This window comes from Raphanus sativus, chromosome 3 (genome assembly GCF_000801105.2).
Source record: "Raphanus sativus cultivar WK10039 chromosome 3, ASM80110v3, whole genome shotgun sequence".
NCBI classification, from domain to species: domain Eukaryota; kingdom Viridiplantae; phylum Streptophyta; class Magnoliopsida; order Brassicales; family Brassicaceae; genus Raphanus; species Raphanus sativus.
The window spans coordinates 3,766,279-3,784,440 of record NC_079513.1 but is presented as its reverse complement, the minus strand read 5'-3'; the positions used below and the strand labels follow the sequence as shown (position 1 = coordinate 3,784,440).

Sequence of the window (18,162 nt, the reverse complement as noted above, 5' to 3'; positions counted from 1 at the left end):
AATTTTTTAATTATAAAATAAATCTCACACCACATATGCAAATCAATCATAAAATTATAATAAATTATTATTGCTTTATGTTCTTTATTAAATTAAAACATCAAAAATCCCGTTGCAACGCAACGGGCTTATATCTAGTTTAAGAATAAAACAAGTTCTCATCTTTATGGGAAAATAAAATTATGGGGATTTTTTTATTTTACCACAAGTTTAATTATAGAAATAAATTATGGGGAATTTTATTTCCATCACCTAAAAGGCTAAAAGGCTAAAAAAAAGTTCTTATCTTTATGTTCCTCTCGCTTTCGTTGGTTAAGACTTAAGATTGGTATATGATTAACTTGTTTTTTAAATGCCAAAATGGTTTAGAGCAGAACAAGAAAAAAACTCGGGTAATGATTTTATTTGTACCTAAGAATTGGTATGGATTTGGGTCTACCCAAGTTAAAAGCCCGAATACATTTCAGGAACATGAAGTCAATGACAAAAAAAAACAGGGTAGGTTTTATGCTTCCTCTCCAAGTTTTTTCTTATAAGTTCCGACCACTCTGACAAGCTTGTCCGAGACAGACACAAGACTAGAGATTTCCGTCTGTCGATCATACTTTTCAAGGTTTGATACAGTACGTGCGCTTAATTTTTGTATGTGTTTTTGGTTTTCGAGTTTGAAAACGCGCAAAGTGTTAGTTCCTCTCACGTTCTGTATTTTTTTTTAATTGCTGAGGTTTGGTTTTGTCTCTAAATAGAAAGTTTTATGCTTATCAACAACGGACGGTTTTTGTTTCAGTGCAGAGACTGATTGATGTATGAATGGCACTAAGGCACTTAGGCAAGAAGGTACCTTTTCGCATTCTTCTCTCTTTGCTCCTCGACTTTTTCCCAGGCAAAAAAAAAAACAGATTACAGCTTTAGCTTACAATTGATTAACTTTTGCATAGTTTTAGTGGCCAGGCTATATAACAGTTTTTATTTTCTCCATGGGAATTGTTGTAGTTATGTTTGATGTTGGATTCTTGGTTCTCATGCTGTTTCTCTTTATGAGTTACGACATTAAGTCTTTAGCTTAGGATTCCAAAAGCTTTCATGCCGTAGTGAAGCATATCTGCATTTGCTTGAACGTGATTATACCTACGAGTATGTTGTAACGTGAAGCGTCTTTTAATCAGCTCATTGTCTAAAGCTACTCCTATTTGATTGAAAAATTAGATGTTATGAAGCATTTGTTTCATTTGGCATATATAAGGTCTCCATATATGTTTATGGATGTCTCAAATGATTCAACGTGTTTACAGAGTATTCAAGCCTCTTTTAAAAGAGGTTTGGTTCTTCAGCGAGTAGCAGCAGCACCTACAGAGAAGCATATTTCCTCTACGTTTTTGAAAAACAATTCTGAAGGTGTTGCTTTTTCATTCGCTCGGTACATTAATGGTAAGCATAGTGAATAAGATGGTTTCAAGATTTGCTTTCTAACATTGCTGAAAATGGATAGAGAAAAATAGTTTTCTAACGCTTATATATGTTTCATTTTTTTAGGTTTCGGGTTTAGCACACTACCAAATTTGTCTTCTAATGGTGAATCTTCCCCAAACTTAACATCCATGAGGTAAACCATTCGCCTAGACTTTTTGATTCTTTCTTATATTATTCATTATGACATGTTGATCGGTCTGTGTCTTTTGAACAGGTACTTTCATGCAAGCCGAAAAACACTGGCGAGAAGAAAAGAGGATCCAGACCGTCCCCTGAGCCATCGTGAACGCAAGAAACAAACAGTGAAAACGAAAGCAAAGTACTCAAAACGGGACAAGAAAACCGATAAGCCACCCGCTGAAGCTCCTTATGTGCCTCCTAGGCAGGAAATAATGGAAAAGGAGAGGGCTGAGAAAACAGTTGAGGTATTCGAAGGCATGACATTACTTGAGTTCTCCAAGCGTACTGGTGAGTCATTCCCGGTTTTGCAGAGCATCGTCCTCGATGTTGGAGAAACCGTTACTTCGGAGTTTGATGCTATCAGTATGGATGTCGCCGAGCTCCTTGCAATGGTAAAAGTGCTTTCTTTAATACATTTTCTAAAAAATTATATATATAAAAAAAAATGGTAAACCACATTCCGGAGAGAGAATGTGAGAGTCCCGGTGTAGCCACGCGTGTAAAAATCTGGTGTAGTGAGGATTCGAATTCGAGTCCCTTAGAGATCCACGGAACCCTTTGACCACGCGACCACAGACGCGTAAAATATATTAAAAAATCCGGAACAGGCCTCAGTCTAACAGACGGAGAAACAGTAATCTTTAATGCATTTCTCTGTTTGCAGGAGACAGGGAACAATGTAAAGAGGCAACATACTACAGAAGGATCACAGATCATTCCACGGCCTCCTGTTGTAACCGTAATGGGACACGTCGACCATGGGAAAACCTCTCTGTTGGACGCTTTAAGAAACACCTCCGTGGCGGCAAGAGAAGCCGGTGGGATCACTCAGCATGTAGGTGCCTTCGTTGTAGGAATGCCGGAGTCAGGCACTTCAATCACCTTCCTAGACACGCCAGGTCACGCTGCGTTCAGTGAGATGCGTGCTCGAGGAGCAGCTGTGACTGATATAGTCGTCTTGGTTGTTGCTGCTGATGATGGTGTGATGCCTCAGACTCTCGAGGCTATTGCTCACGCTAGATCGGCGAATGTTCCGATTGTTGTTGCGATTAATAAATGCGATAAACCGGGGGCTAATCCGGAGAGAGTCAAGAACCAGCTCGCAGCTGAGGGGATTGAGATTGAGGATATTGGAGGGAACGTTCAGGTCGTTGAGGTGTCTGCGGTTGAGTGTACGGGGCTAGACAAGTTAGAAGAAGCTCTGCTTCTTCAAGCAGTGGATATGGACCTTAAGGCACGTGTGGAAGGACCAGCACAAGCGTATGTGGTGGAGGCTCGGCTAGATAAAGGACGTGGACCGTTAGCCACTATTATTGTGAAAGAAGGGACTTTGATGAGTGGTCATTACGTGGTGATTGGGTGTCAGTGGGGAAAACTCAGGGCTATCAGGGACATGGTCGGTAAGACAATGGAGAGAGCAACACCTGCGATGCCTGTTGAGATTGAAGGGCTTAAGGGTCTTCCAATGGCTGGTGACGATGTCATTGTTGTTGAGTCAGAGAAATGCGCGAAGATGCTTAGTGAAGGGAGGACAAGGAAGTATGAAAGAGATCGGTTGTTGAAAGCGGAGGAAGATAGAATAGCTGAATTTGAGAAGAGAGAAGCAGAGTCTGAACAAGGATTTCTTCGAGTTGAGTTACCGATAATAGTGAAGTCTGACGTGCAAGGAACCGCGCAGGCTGTTTCCGACGCGCTTAGAACGTTAAATAGTCCACAGGTGCGTATAGTCTGGTCTAGTGGTTGTTGCTTATTGGCTCTCTGTGTATGTGATTCTTTTCTTTATATGGATAGGTATTTGTGAACATTGTTTATAGCGGAGTAGGAGCAATTTTTCAGTCTGATTTAGCCAGGGCACAAACTTGCCATGCATGCATCGTTGCGTTTAACGTTAAGTGCTGTAAGATATCCAGAGCTTATGCCAGCGTCAAGGTATCTAGTCTTTGTTCCAAATACTTTAGTGTTTTTGTGTTTGGTTTAACGCTGTAACCAATAATGATATCTCTTAGGTATTCCATCACCGTGTGATATACCATTTGCTTGAGGATATAGGGAACTTGATCGTGGAGAAAGCACCAGGAGTATCGGAGCTGGAGGTGGCTGGTGAAGCTGAAGTAGTGGGCATTTTCAAGGTGTTGGGAAAGAGAAGAGAAGAGGATGGAGTGAGCATTGCGGGTTGCAGAGTGATGGATGGTCGGGTCTTTAGAAGTGGGCTGATGAGGCTGTTAAGGAGTGGAGAGGTGTTGTTTGAAGGGTCGTGTGCGTCGCTGAAACGGGAGAAACAGGACGTGGAACAGGTAGGGAAAGGGAACGAGTGTGGGCTTGTAATGGGAGATTGGAATGATTTTAGAGTTGGAGATGTGATTCAGTGCATGGAGCGTGTCGTTAGGAAGCCTAAGTTTATTTCATCTGAGAGTGGAGCTGTGAGAATAGAGTGCTGAAGAATCTTTAAACACTTATCAATTCAATATTATTTATTGTTAGGGTTAGTACGTTGATGATATTTTTTTCGGTGTTACAGAAACTGTAGTATTACACTGATCGAAACTGACAAACCAATAACTCGAGTTAACTTGAAAACCTAGTCTTAAATTTGCAAATTAATTTTCTTACACTATGAAAATTTAGTTATTTATCTTTTCTATTTTATCTTTCTTTTATACTAATAATTTAACCTTTTAATTTTTTTTAATTATGATTATATATCTTATTTTTTAAATTATGATTACATAATTTTTTAATTATGATTATAATTTAATCTCTTTTTAAATATTTTCTTTGTATTTTTAATTGGAATTACATAATGATGAACTATTGATCATACTATCAGAAAAGAATAGTAAGAAATCAAACAATAATGTTCACGTGACAAAACGAACTAAAAATATGGAAAATGTTATTAAAATCTGCTTTCAACTATGATGTAGGTTTCTTCAAGAGTCTAGGAGACATTTGCATGTTTTTCAGATTTGGAAGACATTGGAAGATTTATGGGAAATCTTCTAAAATATAAAGCGTCAGAATATTTCCAAAAAGTTTTCCAGACGACTTCCTCGAAGTCTTCTGCGGAGTTTTTTCTCATGTCTCTTCTTTCATAAAAGATCTGAGGATTTTGGTAAAATTTTATGTCTGATTTTTTTCATTTAATAACCTTTTGTTGCATAAAGCTCTTAACTTTTTTTCAAACTAAAATTCTCCAATCTCTTTCTAATATCTTTAAACATGAAAACAAAAAAATTTATATCAAATTCTCATTTTTTTCTCATGCTTTTCTTTTTAATTGATCTTGTTTTGCAGTTTTTTATCACATGGTTTTCATCTTCCACTCCTTTAAAAATAGATGTAAATTTTTTGAATATGTATTTTGTGTGTTATTTAAGGTAGATCTATCTTATCTTCCACATATTTTCTCTTTTTGAAGCCATTTGGATTTTTTTGGGTTTGCAGTTTTTTAGATCTGAGTTATCTTTGGAAGTCTTATGGAATTTTTTTTCGGAAGTCTTCTAACATAATGCGCTAGAAGGAAGTCTTCTGACGAGTCTTCTATCATATCAAGTGAATTCCAAATTTTTCTTTAGGTAGTTGGTTTTTATTTTGGTTCATTATTATATTACTCATGAACAAAAAAAAAATACTAATTTGTTTAACAATTTTAATTTTTTGTACAAAAAAAAATTACAAAGCCATACACAACAATATACAGAACAATATACAAGGAGATCAATTTGAACTTGAAGATTTTAATGAATTCTATAAATATTCGAAGAACTAAAATATAAATCCAAGAAACTTCATTGTTTTAAAAATTTAAAAAACTAATGAACAAAAAGGAGAAATAAAAAAAAAGAAGCAGAATGAGAAGAACTTACACAAGGAAATAGACAAAGAGGTGAAGATAACCACGGGGTGGTGGGCTAGTGGTCTTGAGGCAGTTACAACGCCAATAAGGACCCGGGTTCAAATATCCCATGTGGTCACGGAATGCTTTACACCCTTCCCAAGTTGAGTTAAGCGTGGTGTAGGTGCCATCGGGTCCCTTGGATAATGGGTATTAGTGCAGGCTGGTTCCAGGCCAGAGGATTAGTCGGTTGAGTTAAGCGCGGCGTAGGTTCCATCGCGTCCGCCTTCGAACCTCCTATTAAAAAAAAGAGGAGGTGAAGATTAACAAGGAGAGAGAATCATCAATGATTTTGGTAAAGATAAGCAGTGAATTGAGGCGTTGTTTGAAAAAAAAGCAGTGAATAGAGGAGGATGGAGAAGATTAATGATAAAAAAAATAGGTTTTTCTTTCAGTGGAATTATTAATCATATAATAAATAAAATATAATATGTAATATAAAAGGAATTATGGTTATGAAATTGGAAATAAAGCCGAGTCATCCGTTCAGCAGTTATGTATGCTGCCTCTTAGAATGTTAAATCCTTGATGATCTTGTCTGATTCTTTGTCCCTGGTGAAGCTGTTGAAGGGAAAATGATCAGTACTATCATTGTTCAGCATTTTTTCGATATCTATCAGTTTAGCTTTTCTTTTGATGTTGTTTTCTTTTCGTTTATACCTCGTTTAAGTAATGTGATGGCTGATTCGATGGCGAAATCACTCCTCTCATTGCTGAACTCGTCCTCCATTAATGGAGTGTAGACTTTTTATGATATGAATGAATAAGTGTTTGATCAAAAGAAAAGATGAGTGATTAGATGATCAGACTTCAAATGAAGTTTTCTTTTGCAATACAGATCTAAAAGACAAAAATTAAGTGAATAATTATTTATGTTCATCGTGATTTTCTGTTTAATTTTTTTAGCACCCAGATTAACCTAAGTAGTATAAGAGAAACTCAGTCATTACTAACCGAGAATCATCAAACTTGAGGAATTTTAGTGAATTTGTGATTTTAGAAATGAAAACTTTAGTTTTCTTGGAAGAAAATAGATAAAAATAAAAGATATATAGTTATGTGTTTAACAAAATGAGAGAAAAAGCGATAAAATATTTTAAGTTATTTGAATTTATAATTCTGGTCGTTCATAGTGGTTGAAAAAAATTAATGGCGATGATATTTTCGTAAATAAGTGAAGATATCAAGATTGTTTGTGGTATTCGTTTGATTTTGAAGAAAAAAAAACAAAATGGTATTTCCGTAAACAATTTAAGATGTTATGGGTTGTATAGGAAAGAAATTATATGTCATTTCTTAAAGAAACCCTCGTCTTTTGTGAGAAAATTAAGTCTAAATCTTTTTGTCGCCATTATGGTAAATTATAATTTTTGTTATATCTTATTTAATTCTATTTTATATGTTTTTTAATTTGTAATCATGTTTAAATTTTTATAACTTTATTGTTATAAATAGTTTTGTATTTAGTTTTCAACTAACTTAAGATATTAAAAAAAATACAAAACATCAAGAAAGTATTTTTTAAATCCTAGTTTTTCAAATATTTTAGCATCAAAAAAATCTCTAGTTTATATTCTTAGAGTCTTCACCTTCATCAAGAATCCATTGCACGTCTAAAGTGTATTCTTCTTCATTCCATCTACAATATTTTTCCCGTATGCATTAAAATTTTAATCTCAAACTCAAAACCGAGAAAGCTTAACATAAACATATTTTTGTCGTTCGTTTTGCCAGCTTAAATAAAAAATGTTCATATTGTTTTTAATTCACACCGGATTATCAGCTTACATGTAAAGCAATAGAGGGGATCGTTTTTGAAGATCTCATATCATACACCAAGATTAAAATAGGCACTATTTTAAGTATCACATATCTGGCATACCTACAATAGTGAAGCTTTCTACTTTGTCTGTTTGTTATTTTTTATCAATCAAAGTATTGCTGAGTGTCGTGAATGTTACTTCATATATTCCTAAAGGAAATGATTTGTGTTGAGCAAATTTTATATGTTTAAAGTAAGAGTCTTAAAGTAACCGTAAAAGGAAGATCAAGAAATTAAAGTTATCTGATTTTAACCACGGGCCTTTTCATATTTATGATTGTTTAAATTCAAATTTCTATCCGGTTATTTTGAATCTCGAATTTTTTTTCTTTGGTTTATCAAATAGAAAACGAAATATAGTTCGGTTTGATATGTTTTGCTTTATATGAGGATTCACATTTTATTTTGGAAAATTTATTAAAACATGTTTGGAATTGGTGAATTTAGTGGCTGAAAACTCTGAAACGATTGAAATAGTCTGCTTTTTATTCATTTAAAGGAGTTTCATAAATTTAAAAGATATATCAATTCCTTTACAAATCACATATACCATGCACCACAAATAGTAAGACGGATAGACTCGAACACAATGCACGAGTATACTCGTCTTATGTTGTCAACGTTGATGTGGAGCTTCCTGTTAGAACTTAATCAACTCTATTAAAATAGAGTCACTATTTTTATCCACCGCAAAAGAATCATAGAACATCCATTTTATTAATAACATCTACTCAGTTATATCAACAGAATACTCTTTCTTTTTAAACTAGTATTAAATGATAATCCGCGCTCTGCACGGAGTGATTTATTACAAAATACATGGTATCAATACTATTAAAATAAAAAAAGTCTTAAAAATATACTTATGAAAGGTTGTTTGGACCTTTTTACTAGAAATTTAATATTTACCTTAATCATTAAAAATATATCAATTTTAAATAAAACACTATCTTTTGATCAAAAAAAAATAAAAAAAAATACTATCTTTACTAATATTTACTCCTACAATTTAGGTATCTAAAACACTAATTTTGTAATCATTCGAATTATTTATAGTTTTCTCTGTTATTCAATTCAATTAATCACCAATATAATTATACATATAACTTCCACGCCATATCACATAGACACATATATATTGTTCGATAGTTACATGCATAATTATTTTTGGTCATATCATTTATTAATTTAACTATATAATATTTTTAAAAATGTTAACTTAATCATATTACTCCTCATTTCATGCTATATACTTCTTATCTAATATTTTAAATTTATTTTTATAAAGAGTATTTATAATAAACAAAATTGATATTTAACTTTAAAAACTATCAAAAATTATATAAATCTATACCATTAAATTAGTCAAAAATCTGCCAGATAAATCTTAAATTTCACCAACTCAACAAGAATAACTTATAAAATGCAAACAAAATTTAATTGAGAGAGTAGACATGTGCTTTCATGTCTTAGGGTCGAATACGGGCTGGTTCCTTTCGGTTTCGGATTTTTTGGGTCATAGACATTTAAAGCCAAACAAAATTTAGAAAATATTCAAATAAAAAACCTGCCCCTCCCCCCCAAAACAATTTACCCAAAATCTGACGGAAGAACAAAAAAACAAACTCAAAATTTTACCTTAATATACCAAAATATATTTTTTGAAATTTTATCCAAAATTTGAAACTGTACCTAAAACAAGCCTGAAACTATAAAAAGTATTTGTAATGCATATGACATATTCGAAATACTCGATACCTATTAAACACAAAATATTTTAGGTGCCCAGTCGGGTCTCGGGTAGGACCTAGACTCGAACCGAGATCTGAGACAGACTCGAACTGAGATCCGACCCAGACTCGAACCAAAACTCGCGGGTCCAAAAAATAATCAATACCATGGACCCGATTCGAATCAAATCTGTATTTTCAAGTCAATTTGGTTTTGTTTCTTGGGTCCGGATACATACCTAAAAATAGTTACATAAGAATGTATATATAAAAATATCAAATACAATAATTCATAAATTATATAGTTTTAAACATATTCAGTTTTTAAATATAATACGACTTTGAAACATAAATATATAACAATTATGAAATACTTTTTCATATTAAATTATGTTTATATTCATAATTACCGCTCTTTCGAAGCGCGGATCAAAATCTAGTTTAAATATTATAAAGATATACATTTTATTATCAATAACCTTTTTACATGATTATAGGTGGGTATTCGAGTATAATTCGGTTCGGTTCGGATCCTTGCGGGATTGGTTCGGTTCAGATCTTTGCGGGTTTTAGTCTGGTTCAGATCTTTGCGGGGTTGGTTCGGGTTTGGGTTCGGATAACCTATTTAATTTGTTTTTAAAATTTAAAGTTCATATATACTTTATATATTTCAAAATATAAAATAAAAATAATATATAACATATAAATTTTGAATAATGTATGCCAAAATACTTAAAGTTACATAAAATTGGTTTAGCTTAAATATTTGGATAAGAAATCAATAGGTATTTTAAGTATTTAAGGTATTTTAAGTATCATTTAGCTATTTTAAACATGCACTTATATCTATTTGTAAACATTTCCAAGTATTTTGGACAACTTAGAAATATCTTATGTATTTCGTATATTCTCTTAAAAATTTTATTTTAAAAAAATATATCCGCATAAGTGTGCGGATTCAACTCTAGTTTGTCTTAAGTTTTAAGTTTCTTTTGCTGTAAAATATATAGATATTTCAATAAGTTAAAGTTGCGGGGCTTGCGAGTACTACAAATTGCTTAAGGCCAATGTTACTCATGTATTTTTTAAAAAGGCTGAGCTAGGCTTGGCTGGATGTATCCTTTCTTTTATATATTTTTTTAAAAAAGTTAGTAGTTGGGCCAATAATATAATGAATTTTGCCACATGACGCCTTAAATTTTGATCTAAGAATTCTGAGAGTCGAAATATATCAACCAACCAATAATATGAGTCTCTCAAAGCCATTTTTATACCAAATAAAAAGATGTGAATTGTGTATATAAATAAGGTCTCAATAGCCCTCTTCCTACTAATAAATCAACACCATTACATTTTTTGCTTTACGTAGAATCATGGCAAATCAAATTTCCAAACAAATTTTCAAAACCCTATTGTCTTTCTTCTTGTTCGTTTTACTCCTTTCTGATACTGTCTCATCAGTCCGAAAATCAATCAACCTGAAAACACCATGCAAGCAATTTCTCCTCCATCTCCATAACGTTGCCTACGATAGTATAACACGGCTAATGCCACATCAGCAACAGTAATAAACCCTTTAGGACTAGGGAACTTCGACTTCGGGAAGTTTGTAATCTTTGACAATCCTGTGACAATGGACGAGAACTGCCTCTCCAAACCGGTGGCTCGTGCACAAGGCTTCTTCTTCTACAACAAGAAGACGACCTATAACACGTGGATGGCTTTCTCATTGGTGTTCAACTCGACACAACACAAAGGAACAATGGCCATAATGGATGCGAATCCGATGGTGGAGCCGACCAGAGACCTATCGATCGTTGGTGGGACTGGTGATTTCATCATGACTCGTGGGATTGTTACGTTAACAACTGACCTCATTCAAGGCAATAAGTATTTCCGTCTCAAATTGGATATTAAACTCTACGAGTGTTACTAATATATGTGTGTTCTTTTTCTTCATTTTGGTTTGACGTGTGTGTGTGGACTGAATAATATTGCATTCAAGATGATGTTTCTTCAAGTTTACCAACAAAACGCTTTTTTAATTCGCTTGTAACGGGTTTTATGATGAAATAATCTTTTTTTACCCGGACCTCGTAGTCCAGTGGTACACCCCAGGCTTCGGTTACTGAGGGGCAACCCGAGTTCGACTCGCGGAGAGGGGAGGCGTGTCCAGGGCCTTAAACAGTACAGACACAGGCTGGCGCCGGGCCTAGGTGGGTGGTCCCGAAGGGGTCAACCACCTGGTTAATCAAAAAAAAAAAAAAAAAAAAAAAAATCTTTTTTTTCTTATGAAATAATCTTTTGTTTTGCTTACCGAATTATAAACATACTAATAAAGCCATGAAAAGCACACATGCACACTATTAAAGTATTTTATGTCATAAAAACAAATACCTTACCCTACAAATATCTTGCTTTTAACAGCAACTAGATCCGAACCCTTTGTATTTGTCTTGCTTCTCCAGCATTTCCTTCTTCCTATACCAACACTTTTCAGTAATCTACATTTTTTCTCCTCCGTGGCAATCAACGTCACTATTAGAATCCTCAAATCAGGGGAACGAGAGTTGAAATTCATAGAACCTGAGTTTTCCTCTACCCTGTTAGTTTTTGGTGGAGAGAAAGAAATGTCACACCATATCTTGGAGAGATTAAAGACAACGAATAAAGAAAACTCAGAATTTGACTAAACTTGAGGAATATATTTTGTAAGATACTTAAGAACAATTTGTAACTTCCACATAACATCTTCAAAACTTAAAAAGGAAAGAAAGTTGCAAGTATCCACTGCTAGTTAGCTCGTCTGAGTGTGATCTCCAAAGTAAGTCAGGGCACAAGCTTGCCATTCGTGCATCGTTTCGTTATTAGATATTGATTTGTATTTTATAATGAAATAAATAGTTTTTTGGAAAATTGATATTTATGAAATAATGATTTGCAATAATATGATTGGTCGTTTAGCATCCTATGTGGACGCTCTCAATGGTTTATATCCTCAACTTTTATATAGTATAGATTTACTTAATTTTCTCACATTATTAAAATTTAGTTTTTTATCTTTTTATTTTATTTCTATTTTATCGAAACTAGATGATTTTCCCGTGCTCATGCACGAGTATAGACATTTATGAAATAATTAAGTTATAAGAATTATTAGATATTTCTTTTAGAGGCTTCACCTTCATCAAGATTCCATTGCAAGTCTAAAGTGTCCATCTACTTTAGGAACAGCATCGTCTCTTTGAAATACAAGCCAGGACATAAGTATGCAGGACTGTTGCAGAGATGGCTTCATCATTTTTTATAGCTCTTTCCCTTTTATACTTAGTCTCTTAGCATAACTCAGCATAGAATAAAAATTATGTAATTTTACAGTCTTTCAAAGATGAACTAAAATAAATTTCATAAAAAAAATGTCCATCTACAATATTTTCCCGATATATGGTAAATTTAAATCTCAAACTCAAAACCTAGAAAATTTAGCATAAACATTTTTTTTTTGAAACTACATAAACATTTTTTTTTTTCGTTCGTTTTAGGCAACTTAAATAAAAAACGTTCATATCGTTCTTAGTTCACACCAGATTATCAGCTTACATATAAAGCAATAGAGGGAATCAATTCGAAGATCTCATATCATCACCAAGATTAAAATAGAAACCTTTTAAGTATTAAATACCTGTATACCTACAATAATGAAGTTTTCTACTTTGTCTGTTTTTTTTTTTTTGAAAAAGAACCTTGTCTGTTTGTTATGTTTTTTATTAACTTAAGAATTGATGATTGTAGTGAATGTTACTTCATATATTGCTAAAATGAAATGAATTTTTTGCACACATTTTATATGTTAAACTAACCGTAAAAGGAAGAGTAAATTAAAGCCATCTGATTTCAGCCATGGACCTGTTATATATATGATTATTCAATTCAAATTTCTGTTCGGTTATTTTCAATTTTGAAATCTTTTCTTTGTTTATCAAATAGAAAACAAACAATAGTTAAGTTTTGGTTTGATGTGGTTTGCTTTATATCAGGATTCACATGTTATTTAGCAAAATTTAATTTATTCAAAAATGTTTAGTATTGGTGAAGTTATTGTCTGAAGACTCTGAACTATTGGAAAAGTCTGCTTTTTATTCATTTGGAGGAATTTCACAAACGTAAAAGGTATATTATCAACACCTTTTTTTTTTGATAAAAAAAAAAGGTGTTGACAATCATATATACCATGCGCCACAAATACTAACACGGATAGACTCGAACACAGCGCACGAGTACACTCGTCTTATCTTGTCGACGTTGATCTGGAGTTTCCTGTTTAACTTTGTCTTCAGTTTTAAGTTTCTTTTGTTGTTTAATATATATATTCGAACATTTTTAGTAAGTTAAAGTGGTGGGGCTTGTGACTACTACACATTGCATAAGGCCAGTGTTTCTCATGTGTTTTTTTTTAAAGGCTGAGCTGTGCTTGGCATAACGTATCCTTGGTTTGCTATTTTTTTTTTTGAAAAAGTTAGTAGTTGGGCCAATAATATATTGAATTTCCCACATGATGCCTTTAAGTTTTAATCTAAAGATTTTGGGAATATACCTGGGAGGCGGAAAAACACAATTATATGAGTCTCAAAGCCATTTTTATACCAAAGAAAAAAACATGTGAATTGCGTATATAAATAAGGTCTCAATAGCCCTCTTCCTATTCACAAATCATCACCATTACTTATTTTTCCTTAACTCTAGAATCATGGCAAATCAAGTCTCGAAACATATTAAAACCCTATTGTCTTTCTTCTTATTAGTTTTACTCCTTTCTGATACTGTTTTATCGGTCCGAAAATCATGGCGAATCTAGAAATTGTTTATATTCGAGGAAAAATAAAAACTACTAGCATAAATATAATATATAAACAGCATCACCAAAATTTTAAGAAAGTACACTGAATTTAAATATGTTATGGTGGGCAACTGCCCGTGGTATATGTAGCTTCGCCGCTTCTCACACCACATGACGTTTGACCTAAGAAATCTCTCTGCTCATAACCTGTATGCTGGAGGTGACAATGTGCATCTTGGTGATAGCTCGGCCTTACCAATTACACAATTTGGTTCTTCTCCACTCCATTTTATACTCAGCATTTTTTTCTTCAATAATAGTTTTTGTGTTCCATCATTTGGTAAACATCTTATTTATGGCTTTCAGTTATGTAAGACTAATGGTGCAACTATTATCTTTACACCAATTTACTTTTAGGTCGGGGATTTACAAACAGGAGCTCTTCATTTGGAGGGCAACATAGAGATGACACGTATGAATGACCTAAATTGCCCACTGCTACACGTTCTATCACTTTTCTTTTCTTCCACGGTATAGCCAACATTAACTGATTGGCACTATCTGTTAGGCCATCCTGCTTTATCTATTCTTAATAACACAGTTTTCAGTTTCATTTACATGTTTCTTCGAACACATTAATGGCTCAGATTTACAATGCATGTTCCACTAATAAGATGCATAATTAAATTATAATAATTTACCTTTCACTACTTCATCCTCCTGATTTTGTCATTTCAAACGTTTGGACTCTACCAATTATCAGTAGATGGTTTTCATTATCATATCACTTTTTATCATATAACTTCATACATTTTGTTGTGTCCTTTAAAAAAGATCAGAACTATTTTATGGGTTTATAAAGTTCAAAACCTTGGTTGAATTCCAAAAAATTTAAGAACTCTCTACACTGACAATGGGGGTCAGTGTATTGGTCTAAGGACTTCCTCTCTGGTCATGGTATGTGTCATATGACCAGCCTGACACACACACATGAGCATAATTGTGTTGCCGAAAGACCTCACCAACATATTGTCGAGACGGGTCTAGCATCTATATCTCATGTGTAATGTGTTTATGCCAAAGTTCTGTTGGACATTTGGTGCGGCCGTGTACCATATGAATAATATACCAACATCAAATCTCAACTTTAATTAACCATTTTCAGTATTTTCAGAAATTTCCTCCAAACTTTTAAAATTACATGTTTCCAGGTGTTTATGTTTTCTTTGCTTAAAACCTTACACTGCTCACAAGTTGGATGCTAAACTCATGTGTTTTTCTTGGATATTATACCTGGCAAGTGCATATTTTTTCTTAGATAGAGATACCATCAGAATTTATTCATCTTATATTTTGTCACCAATAGCAATAACATGCAACTTTACTGTGACTGACGAAATTAATTCAACTTATCCAACATTAACTATTAATCCCAAGCATAAAATAATAATCACTTGAAACTCTACCGCCTGCTGTTTCTTCACAAATTGTTCAAAAAAGTTATCTTGTGTTCCCATAACTATAAACACCAACAGCTTCTACACCTATACCATCAACCTTTTCATCTTCTGAACAACATGATACTCATCAGTCTACTCCAACAGTTTGTCAGTTTGTCATGTCTTGATGTCCATCTATATTATTGAGAGAAGCAACAAATTTCACTATATCCATGTCGCCTCTTTCTTTTCTTTTACCATCTAAGCGTGGAGGAAGAGTGGTCGCTCTGAAAACTGGATCGTGTGAAGTGAAGACTCTAAGGAAGTGTTTTGCAGTTTTTTACTATAGTATAAGATGAAGAGACTTGAGTTTGTTTCGTTGTTTTCTATGCTTCGTATATTGACAAGTGTTGCAGAGAGAGAGTATTTTGTATTCTGTTGAGGTGGTGTTGGCTATGTGGTAGAAGATTTAGCCTCTGTTCACAATAGTCAGTTGGCTATGTATGTTTGTTTATAACCTAGTTAATTAGTTCAAACTTCTCATTGGCAAAGGATCTGTTCAAACAAATCACCAAAAACATAACAAGAACAAACTCAAAGTTTACCTGAACAAACATTTTATTACATTAGATTTAAGACATTGAGATACAAACAAAACTGGTTTGAGTTCGATCAATCAGAGAAAACTGATCCAGACCAAACTGTTTTCTCCTCAAATTACTTGAAAAATAGTCTCTAAACAAGATTTACTTGGTTATTAATCAACTGAACGAGCTCAGAAAGGAGATCCTTTCTATAGATCACTAAGCTCCGCATCGGATGCAAAAATAGTATCCCAATCAATATTCGTCGCCTCTTCTTCCAAGATTCCAGCTAATGGTACAAAGTTGTTGTTGTTGCAGGTTTTGTCAGATATATTCTGATCCTCTTCTTGTTTGTCAGTGTTGCTAACAACATGTAGTGGTTGTACATCATCACAATCTTGGAGGAGTTGATTAAGTTCCATCTCTTTTCTTTTTTTTTGAATATATGTTAAATTTATTCAAAGAATAAAACTACTTTGTTTACAACAAGTGCAACTGATTTTAAAAAAACTAGAGCTTAGTTACAGACCAATTCTGCCATCTTGTGGCAAACCACAAAGTTAATGCTCCCGTATACTTCAAGTCTCCTATTTCTCGCAATGAGAGACATCTATTTTTAACTTGTCTATCAATAAGCTTCGCCAAAGAGCCTGCCAATATGGGTGTACTTCCATGTCTTCTCTCATGTCTCTCCCGCCAAAGGAAAGAGACAGCAACTTGCAATGTGTAGCGAACAAGGAACCTTTCCATCAAACCTCCTTTTGTGTCCATAATCAGTACCATAAGCTCCGACCACAGAGTTGTGAACGAGTTTTGCAACAAACCTCGCACCAGTTTTGACCAGACTTCTACCGAGTAACTACATTCAAAAACAGATGGTCCCTTGACTCCATCGCATTCTGACAGAGAACACAAGATGGGTTAGCTCCTACGTTCCATGCCAACATGCGATCTCCCGTCGACAATCTATTCTGAATCGCTAACCAATGTAGGAAAGCGTATTACGGAATGTGATGTCTATACCAGATTCTCTTCCACCATTGAACAGGAGGGTCTTCTTTACGAATAAGTTCCCATGTTTGTTTTGTCTTGAAAATTGCTTGATACTTTTCTTCACTTTGTTTCCAAAGTGCTAAGTTCCATCTCACTCCATTCATCCAACTCAGGCGAAATCTCAACCATGTCTTCGTCCACCGTTGTTGTTAGGGTTTGATCCTCCAATTCCTATAGACTCCATAGCTTCCATAAGTTCTTCCGGATCCTTAGAATTGAGGACGAGCTTGTCATCGTCCCACCAAAACCCTAACCCTAGATCCTGGCGAGCCATACATATACTGAGGTCTTCTCTCTTCGCTTTGGTATCACACGTTGAGAGATGAGGAAGTCTCTGTCCGGAGAGATAGGTGGAGACGACGGAGTCAACCGAGGAATGACCAAACGAGGCAAGGCAACATCTGATTCTTTCATTGTCGTCTTACACAGTTTGCAAAAAGACCTTTTGACTTATATAAGTTTTAGTGCCTATATCATCACCAGTGAGCAAAAATGGTTGCCTCTTTTGAGTCACGCTTCAGGTTCTTTCACCTTTTTGTTTGCAATTTTTCTTAGCTCATAATATGTATTTTTTTGGTCTCATGTGGTAATCATATTTTTTTTTAACGGCAGATTGGGTTCTTGACACTGCTTCGGGATATTATTACAACCAGACCAATGGTCTGCACTATGACTCTAAGTCTGGATTCTATTACAGTGACTCAATAGGTATGTAATTGCATGCTTTCTTTCACTTGCTTTCGATCATGCAGTTTCTTTGTGTAGACTTACGCTGATAATGAAACAGGTCGTTGGGTGACACAAGACGAGGCTTACGCTGCGGTTAAATCTTCATCAGACAAAGATACTAAAGTGCCTCTCGTTAAAAAGCCTGTGACTTCTTTGGAAGCTGGACCAAGTACGGCGAAGCCACCTGGGAGGGTTGTCTCGGCTACTTTAAACCCGAAAAGAAATGTGAAAGGAGCTGCCTCATCTGTTGAGATTGGCAACAAGAGAAAGAGAATAGATGAGAAACCGAAGAAAGTATCTGCAGAAAAGAAAGCTGCGTTGAGGGCGAGAGAAGCTGCTAGGTGTAAGAAAATGAAGAACAAGAGAGATAATGCTCAAGAACGAGAGAGAGGGAGAGAGAGAGAGAGAGAGAGAGAGAGAGAG

The 18,162-nt window shown here is 34.4% G+C and overlaps 1 protein-coding gene and 2 pseudogenes across 5 annotated transcripts; all 3 read left to right on the top strand.

Moving 5' to 3' along the window:
* LOC108844978 (zinc finger protein ZOP1-like) overlaps positions 1-18,162 on the top strand; it is a 27,247-nt pseudogene that overhangs the window by 8,904 nt on the left and 181 nt on the right.
* Positions 511-4,225, top strand: LOC130509684 (uncharacterized). Of its 5 annotated transcripts, XM_057005855.1 has the most exons (9): positions 511-613; positions 788-837; positions 1,293-1,428; positions 1,534-1,603; positions 1,685-1,895; positions 1,962-2,042; positions 2,315-3,367; positions 3,442-3,579; positions 3,657-4,225. In XM_057005855.1, the coding sequence occupies exons 2-9, from the start codon at positions 811-813 to the stop codon at positions 4,086-4,088; spliced, it is 2,148 nt and encodes a 715-aa protein (XP_056861835.1). In that variant the 5' UTR covers positions 511-613; positions 788-810; the 3' UTR covers positions 4,089-4,225. The 5 variants fall into 5 exon arrangements, with proteins under 5 accessions (XP_056861835.1, XP_056861831.1, XP_056861832.1 ...); XM_057005851.1 differs by having other exon boundaries at positions 1,685-2,042; XM_057005852.1 differs by having other exon boundaries at positions 513-623; positions 1,685-2,042.
* On the top strand, positions 10,471-11,075 carry LOC108836821 (dirigent protein 6-like; annotated as a pseudogene).